This window comes from Sardina pilchardus, chromosome 21 (assembly GCF_963854185.1).
Source record: "Sardina pilchardus chromosome 21, fSarPil1.1, whole genome shotgun sequence".
Lineage (NCBI taxonomy): Eukaryota > Metazoa > Chordata > Actinopteri > Clupeiformes > Clupeidae > Sardina > Sardina pilchardus.
The window spans coordinates 27,247,586-27,262,538 of NC_085014.1; the positions used below are offsets into that span (position 1 = coordinate 27,247,586).

The 14,953-nt window shown below is 42.2% G+C and overlaps 1 protein-coding gene across 2 annotated transcripts in view; it reads right to left on the reverse strand.

Moving 5' to 3' along the window:
* Nucleotides 1–5,940, reverse strand: part of gpc3 (glypican 3) — a 108,572-nt gene extending 102,632 nt beyond the window's left edge. For both annotated transcript variants that reach the window (XM_062524566.1, XM_062524568.1), the window contains exon 1: nucleotides 5,512–5,940. In XM_062524566.1, the coding sequence (XP_062380550.1) occupies nucleotides 5,512–5,665 (154 nt within the window). In that variant the 5' untranslated portion in view covers nucleotides 5,666–5,940. The remainder of the gene's footprint in view (nucleotides 1–5,511) is intronic.
* Between the last annotated feature and the right edge of the window lie 9,013 nt (nucleotides 5,941–14,953).

Genomic DNA, 14,953 nt, shown 5'->3' on the forward strand with positions numbered 1-14,953 from the left:
ACGCTCTGCCCGGCTCCGCAGCAATATGTTCACAGCGCGCCGCGCGCTCCTCCTCCCCGGGTCTGGGCCCGGCTCGCCGCGGGACGAGCGGCTTGGTGCCCATCCTCAAATCAGAGGAGTGAAAAGCGCCACTGGTGTCAAACTGGAGCATATTAGCGGCTCAGCTGGCAGACGGTGTTCCTCTCACTTTTAATCAGCTCCCGACCAAAACAAAACTATCAGCCGAGTTCTACACTCGGGTTGGCACCCCTCCTCTCGCTCTCTCTCGACTCTCCCCCCTCTGGTCTTTCCGCTTTCTTCCCTTTCCTCCCGTTTCCTTCTCTGTCTCCTCTTCCAGCTCCCTCCCTCTACTTCCCTTCCATCTCCCCCTCTCTGCTTTCCTTCCATCTCTCTCTGCTTTCCCTCCTTCCATCTCTCTCTCTCCCTCTACTTCCCTCCCATCTCTCCCTCTCTGCTTTCCTTCAATCTCTCTCTCTCTCTCTTCCCTTCCATCTCTCTCTCTCTGCTTCCCTTCCAGTCTCCCATATTTCACAGCAGCGCTTTCCTCCACTGTACCTACAGTAGGAGCGTCTCAACTCCCCCGCACCGTCTCCCTCCACAGCGTCCCCTCTCCCTCCCCGCAGCCTGTGGGGGCTTGTGTCCTCCGTGGGGTCCGGGCCCAGTGAATCGCTGCTGTCAGCGGAGAGCGGGACATGACAGCTCTGGCGAGCCGGGCGAGCGCGCTGTGTACACACGCCAGCCCCCAGCTCATCCCCTAACAAGCCCAGAGACACTCAGGAGAACATGCTGCATGCATAAATACCAGCGTCTCCGCGCCAATTATAAAGCTAGCAGCATGCAAGTTTAATGGAAGCACTAGACAAGGAGGAAAAACCAAAAGAGTCTCTGGGTTAAGTTATAGAGAATGTTAAAAGGCCTTCATTAGAGACATAAATTATAGAGTAATGTGACAGTGGAGTTGAGAGGGAAACTTGACAGTCCTCTCCAAGGCTCCAGCAGCATCTGAATTCACTGAAATGATACCATGCATAAATAAATGAGCGTGATTAAACCAAGACAATTTCAGAGGGCAATCATCGGAACAATGTAATTAGGACTTGGGGGCTCCGAGTAGAAGTGCCGAATGTCTTTTTCTTTTTTTTTTACCCCTCTCTCACAGCCTCACTTTTGTCCTCTGGCGCCATTAGTGTTTTTATTCTTTCCTAAAGCTAAAAAGGGAAAAAAATAACTAGCTTTCATCTTTTTTTTGTGCCTGCCACAGATCACATAATGATTCTCTGGAATATGCTTAACCTTCCACACAGGGATAGTCCAATAATCTCTCAACCCAGTGTGGATCAAACCCAGCGCCGACTCCCGTCATTTCTATATGGTGTAATTATACCTCTGATGAGATGAGCCTCTGCCACCATAAATGCTATTGAAGGGCCGCTGAAGAGCAGATAATGACTTTTTATTCTAAAGACATGAATGTGACCGCCCCGTTGACCTCCCTCGTCAGAAGCACTGAAAGAACACCAACCATCCATTTAGATGGGACATAAAGGCCATTCTTACAGAAGGTCAGTCTTGCTCTATGCATACGTTATGATCCGTGTCCTCTGTGCGGGCGCACCACCGGCACACTGGCTCCTGCCGCCCGCTTCCCCCGACCAGCTCAATGGGGCCGCGGGCAGCAGCCAGGGCAGAACTGGACCGGGCCGCACTCCCTGTGCCCGCTTCGTGCCCATTCCCGGGACAGCGCGTCGCCAGCTGCTCCTGACCCCCTGCACCCGTCTCCACTAATTACTCGGGGCCTCGTTTCCAAGCGGGCTTAGTGGGAGTGTCAGTCATTATTAGCCCTGGCTCCATTTCCTGTCCTCTTCAGCTCCCTGACACCGACAAATAAGCCCACCCTCTCTCTCTCTCTCTCTCTCTCTCTTTCTTTCTCCCCCCCCCCCCCCCCCCCCCCGCCCCAGTAGGACGGAGAGCGATGCTCTCAACCCATCTGTGGTGGTTTGTATGCAGGTCAGCGTGGCCAAGAGGGAGCTGGCGCAAAAGGAGTTCTGCGACAGAATAACAAGCAAGTTGTCCATTATGCGTTGACATCTCGCTCTTATTAATGCCTGATCTGCGCGGGCCGAGCCCAGACGCTCTGCATCTGCAGTCCTTTTAAAACGCAGCAGACTGAGCAGAGCAGGGGGGGGGGGGGGGGTGCCCAGTGCGTGCCCCCCTCGCACCCATATGCAGCATGATTAGAATTCTGAGGGGTGTACTGGAGATATGCTTCTGTACTAAATCATGATTTCTATACTACCTCATGATTCCTGCATTAGCTCAAGATTCCTGTACTACCTCATGATTCATGTATTAGCTCCAGATTCGTATACTACCTCATGATTCCTGTACTAACTCAAGATTTCTGCACTACCTCATGATTCATGTATTAGCTCCAGATTCGTATACTACCTCATGATTCCTGTACTAACTCAAGATTTCTGCACTACCTCATGATTCCTGTATTAGCTCAAGATTCCTGTACTACCTCATGATTCCTGACCTCAAGTAACCAAACGCACAATCCCAGACACATATCAGGCAAGTGACCTATACTGTATACTCATTCATAACAAAACAGCTTAATATCAGTGTTGCTGGCCTACCATCAAATTCTAATACATATTATTAATGTAGTGCGTAGGCCAGTGCCATTCACAGTTGCATTGATGGGAGCAGGAGGAACCACAATTAAGGGGGAATCATTCATAATGTAAATATACCTTTTAACGGCACCCATGAGAGTTTTTTGCCTTAACATAATGTTTCATTTTGATGGCACCTAACCTCAAACGGCACTTCTGTCTGAGCGGCTCTCTATAAGTGGTTACCAACCTAGCAATCCAGCATTTTTCTGTGTTCGGGTTAGGAACACTGCCCAACCACCCCGGAGCCCATATCGGAGTTTTGTTCATACTTTCTAGCAAAAAAATGCATATAGTTTGTTTAGTATTGCGCTTCTCAACTGTAGGGGGGCTCTGAGAGCAAATCTTTAGTGCTGCTTGAAGTACAGGTAGTCAACAACAGGCGACAAACAATAGCAGACACTGTAGACATTAACTTGTAAAAATAATCCCAACAAAAAAGGAGCATTATCAGTTATCTTTAGAGACATAATCCTAGCAAAGCAATAAATCTTACCCACCAGCCTCAGGTCTCTGTGGAACCCCAGTGACAGATACGCCACTGGGTCCAGAAATACTCCCATTTCCAATTAACATTAAGACTGTCCACATTCATTTGCAACTCCAAGGCCACGTAAATACGTGCACTGGATATGGATGTGGAATAAGATATACGTCTTCACCAGCAGCTGAGATATGGCCTTTGAATGTAACCTAAAATGTGACTTCTCTCCATCTACTCATCCCCTCCCATTTGCACAGTCATAGCATCAGCGAGGTCTCCTCCCGCACCCTGGTGGAACGTTCTCAAAAAACTGAACAGCTTTTGAAAATTGTTTCTACACCACTTCAGTGCTGGCCAAGGCATGAATTGCTAATATGTCATGGTGAGTGAAAACAATTAACCTGAAACACTCTCTGGTCTGACATGACACTAAAACGTCCAATTAACACTTCAGGCCAGCGGTGCTTTGGCGACAAGAGAAAGTATCAATTTACATAATGATTCGAACAGCAAGCAAAAGGTTTTGGCACGGTGCTAATTGCAGGACCAAATGTGGCGTCCAGTGAAGCCAAGGTTGGGGGATTGAGACTTTGTCATCCTGAGGGATGCTTTCCCCCAAAACCATCCACTCCAGGGACCACGAATTGCGGGTCTCGAAAATCTGAATGCACTGAATTTACTTATACTAAACACACATCAAGTCTTCTTCTGCATTTTGACTGTTAGTCCAATACAGTTTACATGTAGGCAACTCTAGCATCTTTAGTAACTTTAACGGGGTTATGGGTAAATACAAAAACACCTCAGCTCCATCTCAATCACAACCAAACCACACACAAATATATCCTTGCCCCCTCCAATAGGATATGTAATGCACTGTTCCCTAACATCATAACACGGCCTTAATGTGAATAGCAAGGAAAGTTTAAATTCTGTCGAAAATATATGTGAACTATGTCAACTACAAAGCTAAATCTTCTCTTGACTTTAAAAAAACAGATTGGACCATTTAAAATGACCAAGGTACTTGCTTAATGAATTAACAGTTAGGAGCCTTGGCACACACATTCCCAAAACATACTCACAACTCGATTGGAATGTGACCAATTAAAGTCACTGCAAGTGAAAATTGCTGGAAAAGTCAAAAGTATTTAAAACTGATAGGTTAGACTGATGGCAAATATAATTGACAACTGTTCAACCACACCCTAAGCCTTCTTCACAAGCAGAGAAATAGGAAATAGCCTACTGTTGAGTTAATGCTATCCACTGAAATAGGAGGCTGTGTAGTTGAATATTGGCCATGCTCACTTAGTGGTTGTATGGGCCTGATTTAAACCCTTATGAAGAGAACATGATGGTAGGCTATCATAATATCTGTAGACACTGTTTTATTCATGCATTTATTTATTTAACTAGGCTGAGGTTTGTAAATTTGCTCATTTTCACTGGTAGTCAGCAGCAGTAGCAGCAACAGTCACAACAAAGTTGTTTTGCAACCTCCTTGCAAACAATGCAAGTTGAATGAAATGTTCTTTTTCTGAAAGGAGCAGCAGCATATTAATGTGCCTCGCGTCACATAGGTCAGATATCCAGGCAGCGCTAATGAGACACAAAACTACTGCACTCACCTCACCTGAAGGTCATTGAAGAAAATGACCATCACACTAACAGAAAATGCAAAATAGTTCTTATTTTATCTCGCAGACAACAAAATGTTAACAACTTTTATTACAACTCAAAATAGTAAACTGACTGTGTAGTGGCCTTTACATTACACACACAGGGCAGATGCTCAACAGCTGCCATGCAAACACCTAAAATGCATAGCCTCGGTTTTGACGGCCAATTCATCGTATGATTTTCTTTTGCCAAGTCTTCATTAGTCACCTTAAACAATTCCCATGATCAAACAGCCTACATAACCTATTGCCCAATGAAGCCCATTTGGCTACCCAACTCTAAACAAATAGGCTAAATGGAAGGGAGAAAGACTTGGGGTTAACCACTAGTATAAGCCTATACATTTAACTGTAGGCCTAAATTATTTTTATTCTAAATCCCAAAAGGTGTGCACGGCGCAGCTCATAGAGTGCAGACACAATTGGAAACGCTAATGCAGTTCTGTGAATACGTTCACTTTTTCACTGGTTGTTGCTTGTATGCTTCAGTCAGAATTTGGAGTGAATTAAAAAAAAAAATCAGTATTTTAATGACTTCGTACTGCCTACAGTGTGCTATCAAATGTGACACAAAGACAAAAGTTGCGCAGCCATAGCATTGTGCATAATTCTTGAGGATCATACACGGCTATGTAAATGTAGGCTAAATTCATCATGCAATTACCTGACACGGGCGTTTCTGGTGCCCACTTCATTCCTGGATATAGAGACTGGAAAGATGAACGCACTTCGTGGCAGTTGAGCACCTGGCTGCTGGGTCGGGTGGACGGCAAGAACAGGACGAAAAGAATAAGCGCACCTGATACGATTCCAGTCATGACTAATGAACGAAAAGCGAATAACGCACGGTTTAAGAACACATGAAAGAAATCAGTTAACTACAGGACACATTCGTCTAACTGTAGCATAAGTAATCTTTTAACAACGGTCCAGATCCTGATCAGCGAAGTAAATGTTCAGGATGAGCATCCTCAGCTGCATCGAAAACTTCCCTCGTTGCCTTCACTAGCTGATTACTGACCAGCAATTTTCATCCAAGACCAAAACTACAAGGAACTATAACGGGAATAGACAGAAGCCAGCCAATGCACTGTAAACTCCTCGCTGACTTGTTCTTGTGGCAGATAAGATGAGCTGTAATGAAAGACTGATTCAGAAGCTGCTTGCACGTTGTCCCCGTCCAGTGTGCGTGATACGTCAAGCTCTCCCGCGCATCACACATTGCACCGTTTAATTCTGAGGGTCTCTGTTTTAGTCTTCAATGGTATACACATGCATGGGCCAAAATAAAATGTTGATCAACGTAATGTAACACTTACGTCTCAGGGACGCCTTTACAATACCTACGTTATGAACAAGAATTTGTTTTGAGAAGACTGTATTTCATAAAACTATATTTTATTTCATGAACTGCAGAGCGGGCATGATCCCACGGAACTGCATTTACGGTGCTGCTGACATCTGCTGGCATACTATAACTATTACACAACAAATGTCACCTCTCTCCCACCCCATCCCTACAACAATGCACGTAAGACACCTTCAATATTATTTTTGGTACAAGAAGAACAAAAAAAAAACTCACAATACAATTCACAAACGTTTACACAGAAGTTTATTGATTTTGTTCATATAAAGAAAAGGCATTTTGCAGATTTAAACATCTGGCGGATTACAGATGGATACCGTGCAATTTTTGTATAGATTTAAGACATCATTAAAATTGCAAAGTCATCCACCCGAAAACAGCAAGACAACCCAGCTTGCCAAGTTAACTCCCCCACCCCACACATAAACACACACAAACACACACTGTCCCAGAAAGCCTTCTTGAGGAAACAGCTGCCAAGACAGTTTGCAGGCACTGCCTGTTCACTAACATTTTACAGCAGTTTCAAACCGAACAATCTTCTCCACATAATTATCTTTAGTGTCTTTGTACACAAAACATTTCAACAAGATCACTCTAGATATTCACTTGAGGGTCGAATCTGTAGGATGGCACAGCGAGTTTTGCATGGATTTGCACAGCAGAAAACTTAAAGCTGAAAGCAAACCAGCAAAACTCAACGGGCCCCCTCAAAACAAAATGTCCATATTCAAAAAGACTCCATCCCAGTAGAGGATGCCTGGCAATACGTGAAGTGCAAACACTGCAGTAGAAAATATCTGCACTACCTGCACTGTGAGCACTTTGGAATTGCCCGACTATGCAATTACAATCATAACAAATCATCAATTACATAAAAGGTAAAAGTGCTAAGGCAACAACAACAAAAAGTAGCCAACAAAATCCCAGTTAAAACATTTAAGTCACGACTACACAAGAACACAACTACAATTATACAGGGAGGTAGAATCCACAGTACATCCAGCCAAAAGGAGCACCTAGGGCAGTAGATACTAGACTACTTCACTCACTACACTAGATGCACCTTAGCTGGAAAACCATAGGAGTAATTTACAAAATGGAGTAACAGTGACATCAACTGGAACATCTTCCAACAGCGTCTCTGTAGCATGACCTTGCGTTTTCTGTCAAAAAGAGAAAACACAGAAGCCAGGGCACCACGTTACAATGCAATGATAAAGGACTGACAAGGCATTCGTTGAAAAAACGTGTGAAGTCGAATTCTAAGCAAGGGACAGTGCCATTTTCAATCTAATGACTACATTGAAAAGCTCATAAGATTATACTGATTACAATTCACAGAACTTTAAAATATCCTCACTGCAATGGTTTGTAACCGCTAGGGGCGTCCGTAGTAGGCCTTGCCAATATCATATATAACTGCTTCGCAATGTTTACTTTTTTTTTATTTATTTTTTTATCGTTGTTGTTGTTGTGCTTTTTCTAGCAGCCAACTCTTCAGTTCTCCGAGAATGTTATATCGCCTTAAGGTTAGACATATGAGAAATAACTATTAGGCCGGGTTCAAGCCTAATCAAGAATCATTAGGCCTACATTTGAAACGGAATACGTAGCCAAGATATTTGGGGTAGGTGGGGAGGTCAAGATGAGTTGGCAAAGGCCGTTCTGTTCTAGAATACATGTTCTGTATCAAAGACCGCTCATCGAAGAACTGGCGCTTACAACAACACCCCACGCCACGCTGGTGCACAAACTACAGGGTAAGCGGCCCTCAAAACGAAGGGCCCATTACGATAGATCGGAGAGCATGGCCCCTTGGTTGTTGTGCAATGTTATTTATTTACGTTCCACCACTCTATTCAACATTAAGATAAAAGGTGAGTCAGGATAACCTACAAGCTACAATTCAGAGGATGAAAATGCATATCCATCGCCCATAAGTAGGCCAACCGAAAATATGGCTCGAGGTGAAGATACCCGCCATTGGCGCCTAAAGCCCTTTCCGCTTTATGGAATAAAGCGCAGAAATTAGCCGACTCTGCTGCTGCCTAACGTGTCACCCAACAACATTGAAGGGAACCAATTTGACAATAAGCTGTTAAACAGATCGACGACGAGTTGTTGAACTTCTTATCCAACCCTAGATGCATTATATTCCATTAGGACTAAAATTGGGGGAGGGGGCGCATGAGGCCTAATTTGCAATGATTGGTCAGAATTTAAGAACACATTAATCAAACTAATAAAAGTAATATATAGAATTATTAACATCAGTGGCACGCACAACACAATTATGTTGTATGGAACTTTGGCTGTGTATTGAACATGAGATCCCAGGTCCAACAGATGTTGCACGTTTGCAAACAGTAATGTTAGTAACGTTAACGTTAGCTAGGTTGGTTAAAGCTACCATGTTTCTAAACCGAGACATGGGAAGGGTGTACCGCAAGTGCCATGCGGAATTCAAACAGTATTTTGTTGAACGCCTGTACCGTAATGTCTTTTGAGTGTGCTGGCGAGACGGGGAAACTACGGGCTTACTTCAAGTAGAAGTAACCCGAGCATTAGCTAACGTTAAAGAATTCGATGTGGCGGCTGTGGCAACTCGCCATAACGTTGTGCAGTTTAACTTCATTAATAACGTTAACACGTTGAGCTACAAGTGCAAGTGTGGTTAGCTTGTTAGCTTATCCAACTAACGTTATCCACTCTGGGACGCCCAGAAAATTAACCAACGTTAAAGATACATTCAACAGGTGGTTGCAGTTCTGATTTCACACTAGTGTAAAAAATGACTTAACAGTCGACCACATAGATTGTCTACTCTTAAACTGAGTAGCTTCAACAATCAATGACTAGCATCCTGTTTGCTTCAGCTAAACACCAATAATTGTACATTCCACTTCAAATCAAGTCACTATGTTCAGGAAGCTAACGTTTTCGCCTAATGGCTATCAAAACACACGCATCGGACGAAACAGCATGTTTCGCGGATTAATCACGTTCGTTATGATTACGGGACATTTGATTCACAGCATAATTAGCTGTTCGGCTAGCCTACACAAAGCACATCCAGAGAACACAATCATTCCGTCCGAAGATGAAGTTCTTTTTGTTTCGAGTTTAGCACCGATAATAAGAGTTGGCTCGTTCAGATATTATTACAATACACATATTACTCATGAACGGAATCTTTATGTCTAAATCGATTTAATCATATTACGTTACCTCCAAGTTGTTTTCAATCTTCGAGAGGTTTACGAAAGAGGCGCGAACGTATCGTCATGTGATGGCCTCTTTTTGTCGACTCCCCAACATAAACCCCCGAACTTTGGGCACGAGAATCACATCCGCAACAAGCTTAATTTGCATAATTAATATGGACCCAATCCTAGAATTTTACACTCATTTAGGTTCCACCACTGTCTTCCAGACAAACTCAAAACAACCTTGCAACAGGCCCATACAAGGGACTTGTGTATTCTGAGCTACACATAAAGCAAATATTATATCGATTACTTACAACTGTAATATTTGAGCACAAGTCGTGAGCGTAGTCTATTGTATCAGGCAGTGCATTAAAACTATGTCAAATAATTGTAGCCTACTTATTTCAAGTCAACGAAGTATTTTATCGCTTTATGCTATTTTTAAACGACTTTTGCACTAATAATACACTGATAGAAATCCGTTGAAAACTTTAACACACATTAACTAGCCTAGGTTATTTATCATCCGGAGAGTAGTCTTATTTTCGTTAACATACCTCTTCAGGAAGATTTCTTTGTGACTTGGAAAAATTTAAACTGGAACAACAACCAACCTCTACATATAGACATAGGGCTACCTTAGCACGCAGATGTTTTAATGTGCTCTTCTCGTCATTCTAAATCGGCAACAAAAAGTTATGTCATGCATGTAATTGCACTAGCATCTTTTTTGTTGATTTTTTTTTCTGCATGGGGGTGGGGTGAAGGAAGAAGACTCTGCATAGGCTATATCTTAATTATATAATTTTAGTCTATACATTTTAACGATGTACAAGTTGTCTTCGATTTCCACAAACTCGTTGTGAAAAAGATCAAACATTCCATTCTTGTAATTATAGCTATTTTCTGTTTTCTTTTTCTTTGTGTTTGTTCCCATAGGTCCAAGATATCCAGAAGGTGACCTATAACCTCAGTAAACCCTACCCCCACCACATAAGGCGCAAGACCCATCCTAACGTTGTTCAGGGTGCTAAGGGATTGCCCTATTTCCTTTCCAGTTGCCTGTATTTTATATTCAAACTTGGGAATGTATCGCTCTTGTGTACAGCCAGCGGGGCTAACCAACTTACGGACCATTAACACTTTTGAAAGTTACATTTTCACAATCCTTTCCCAAGCATGTTCTGCCCTGCTTTGTCCAAGCAACCTATGAACTTTAACCTAGTTTCAGTTCCACCCGACTAGAAACAGGTCATACTATGTTATTGAAGGATAAAACGTTTTTTCCATTTTAAGCAATTGCACAGTGATAATCGTATTAACAAAGATAGGTTTAGGAAATCCGAGGCAATAGAAAATACATGCAACCGAACTAAGCATACTGGAATGATGTCCAGAATTAGAACTCAATGCAAAATGTCAGGTCCCAGTTAAGTCAGCCCACCATTCAGATGGGTTACTATGAGTATCATCATGCTGTCTATTTAACTTATAATATACGTTTTAATTGATTGAGTAATCAGTAATTAAATCAGTAATTAAAACATATTTTTTAATTGATTGAGTAGGCTAATCAGAAACATAACTATGATGTATAGGTGATTATTTAGATATAAGCCTAACTGAAATTAACTTAAAAAGTTATAATGCGAATCCATCACAAATTCTTCAATCTTGTCAATAATTCTATGACCAGACACTCTGATGTGTGATTAAAGAAACTGGAAACATTTTATTATTAAAATCCAAAATTAGGCCTACACATTAGACTACATTGATATTGATGAATAGCCTACATTTAACAGATGCTATTCAAAATCCCCATATTATTTTTTGTTAGAGGAAAAATCGGCCGTACTCGTAATTAGTGTATATAGAAATGACAGCTTTTTTGTTGCCAAACTTCAGGTTTATTACATAGCATGATGTGAGATACAATCCATGATTGGCTAGTGGTACAAACACGTCTCATGTTGTACATGGGATTTGTAAAGGCTCTCCTTCATGGCACAACATGCACTACCAGTAGCCTAAATGCCTAACCAAAGAACAAAGACAGAAAAAAACAACAATAAACAAACAGAGAGTTTGGCTGCACCTTTTAGCAGTCTCACACAACTCCTTTACAGCTCTTTACGGCAATCATCCTTGAAAAACCTTGTAAGTTGTTTCTACAATTAATAAATCCATTAATCAATGAATAAATGTGTATAGCATAGTTCTCTAGTTGATCTTCCTCTTCTCAACATCACACCAGTTCATCTATTGCCCTTGTTTCACTTGAGACACCTCTGTTCATCATCTGGCTTTCTCTTATTGTTTGCAAACAAAGCCGGTTAGACTCTAGTCTCTTTTCCTGTGCTGCAGCCTAGCCCATGCTTTTCAACTGGCATCAAGACCAAACCCTGTTCTTTCACGCTCCTCCGGCCTAAAAATATCCATATGTGGCAATCCACTTTGAGCACCCTTGCTTCCAGCTTCTTCACTGTTTTCACTGATGGGGCAGTGTTTTCTGATGACTGGATCCACTGTGACAGAGTCATCTCCGAACTGATATTAGCACATTTGAACTCCACCACCAAGCTGGTCACTGATAACTCCAAAATTAATTTTCTATACAATGCTAGTACTTATTAACTTGACACCGCAAGCCACTAACTAACTGCATTATTCACTCTTAGATTTTTACACTGAAGCTCTTCATCATGTCATCCACAGGCCCATAGCCTTTCACCGATACCTCCACTATCATCATGAAAACCAATGGCGAAATGGTACATCCATCCATACTCACCTACAGATGCTGCCCGGGTGTGGTGTAATTACTTGTGTTGAATCACAACTGAAAGTCCTCAAAATATGCCAACTAATGCAGAGATCCTTCAGGGACCTGCAAGTAGCTGAATGCCTTCTACAGCAGACTGAGGCATGGATTTAAGTCATTCACAAGATTTAAAAAGACCACCTGGATATCTCTGCCCTCTGTTTCTGTGCTGTCTGAATTTAATGCAAACCATACTTCTATGTTCCTAACATTCAGAAAATCCTGAGACCTCTGCTTTCCGCACAGAGAACATCTATCAAACTATTCGACTTTAAATAGGACCTCCTTACCACCACGCTGCAGAGAATCTTCAGAGAATGCTAACCCAACACCCACACGCCTCTAATTGCCCATACTGTATACACTACCGGTCAAAAGTTTGGGATCACTTAGACATTTTCCATTCCACTCCAAATACCAGCTGAGATCAATTGAATAGTTTTTTTAAATCAGGGCAGCAGTTTCAGATAACCTTACATTCTTACGTAATCGCAAAAGGGTACTTGACTGTTGTAGAAAGAAATGGCTGAAATGACCACATTGCCCATTATCAGCAACCATTCATCCAATATTCCAAAGGCACATTCTGTTCTGATATCATTTTAGAGGGCTTAAAGAAAACATTGGAGAACCCTTTTGCAATTATATAAGCACATAATGTAATCTGAAAACTGCTGCAATTAAACAATAATAATAGAAATCTCAGCTGGTATTCTGTCTATAATATAGTGGAATGGGGATTTCTAAGTGACCCCAAACTTTTGACCTGCAGTGTATCTGTGGCAGATACTCAATACTGGTAGCCTAGAAATCTAGACGCCCCTAGCGGCAGCAAATGTAATTTGGCTGGCGGGGCAGTCTAGGCACGATCCATTGAGCCAGGGAGCTGAGAACCCGAAGCACCAGCGGGCCAATCACAGCGTATATCGGTGGGTGGGCTTAACATAATGGTGACTGACATGCGACCAGAAGTTGCGACGGTAACGCATCCTGTTATTTGAAAACAAGAAGATGATTCGTTTAGCGTTATCCTATTGCGGGGAGGGAATTTGAAAGACAACTGTTTATCCCACCCCTCTGATTGAGCCCTGTCTACGGTGAGTGTCCAGACCCTTCATCTTGATGTGGGTCTGGCTCGTCAGGCTACAATACTGGTGCATCTAAAGAAATTAGAATGTTTTCCAATTAGAAACGTTTCCATTATTTATTTCAAAGTCATACTTTCATATATTCTAGGTTGATTACACATGAACTGAAGTATTTCAAGCCTTTTGTTTGCTATTGCTAATTTCTACATGCATGGTTGAGGTTCCTTTGATAGCAGCCTTGATTCAGATCATCTCTTGACATTACCCCATATTCTCTATGGAGTTCAGGTCATTTGTCGGCCAATCAAACACAGTAATTGTCAGCAAACCAGTTTCATAGTAGTTTTGGCACTGTGGGTAGGTGACAAGTCCTGCTGGAAAAGGAAATCCATAAAGCTTGTCAGAAGATGGAAGCATGAAGTGCTCTAAAATGTATCGGCTGCATTTACTCTGAACTCCGAACACAGTGGACCACCCCCAGCAGATGGCACCCCAAATCATCACTGTGTAAACCTGACACCGGACTTAAAGCAACTTGGATTCTATCCCTATCCACTCTTTCTCCAGACCTTAATATCCAAATGAGATGCAAAAATAAATTTCATCTGAAAGGAGGACTGAACCACTGAGCAACAGTCCAGCTCTTTTTCTCCTTATCCCAGGTAAGATGCTGTTGTCTCTGGTTCAGAAGTGACTTGCACTAGGAATGGAACATGTAGCTAATTGTCTGTGCATGGTGGCTTTTGATGCACTCCAGTCCAGCCACTTCATGTGAAGTTCCCCCAAGTTCTTGGCTTAGCTTGACAATCCTCTCAAAGCTGCAGTCATCCCTGTTGCTTGTGTACCTTTTCATACCACTTTCCCCTTCCGGTCAACTTTCCATGAATATACTTTGATATAGCACTCTGTGAACAGCCAGAATGATTTGTGGAGGCCGAGGGTGTCAATGAGTATCTTATGGACAACTGTTAAGTCAGCAGTCTTTCCTATGGTTATGGCTGTGTTTACTGAGCCAGACTGAGAGATTAAAGGCTCAGAAAACTGACTGTATTATACATGGTTTATTATAATACTTTGAGATACTGGATTGTTTCTATTTCCATGAGCTGTGAACCATAATGTTCAAGATAGAAAAAAAGCTTGAAATGTTTAACTTTATGTGTAATGAAACTAGAATACGAAAGTTTCACTTTTTGAAATAAATTATGGAACAAAAACTTTCACAGTATTGAAATTTCAGCGTTTGTGTAATAACCTCACTAACTTTAACAGATCTAGAAGCAACCCCAGCTTGCTCTTTCTTCTTTCTTAGTCTGAGGAGCTGTGCTCTCCTTAGCATAACTAGCAAGTCAGCTCTTCATCTCTGCCGGCATCTCCTCTATACTTCACTGGCCCTTTTCCATTGCCTCTTTTCAGCTGCCTACTCTCCCGAGCTAATCTTTCCCTTTTTACCTGCCTTTTTAACTTGGGTTGACTTTCCCTCTCTTTTCTTACTTCTTGGACAGGTGCTATATCTTTTCATGCCATAGATGCCATAGTAGACGATCCCACCCATTCGATTCAGCTTATCCTCTGTCCTTTTCAATCATTTCAAATTCCTTTTACTGTTGATC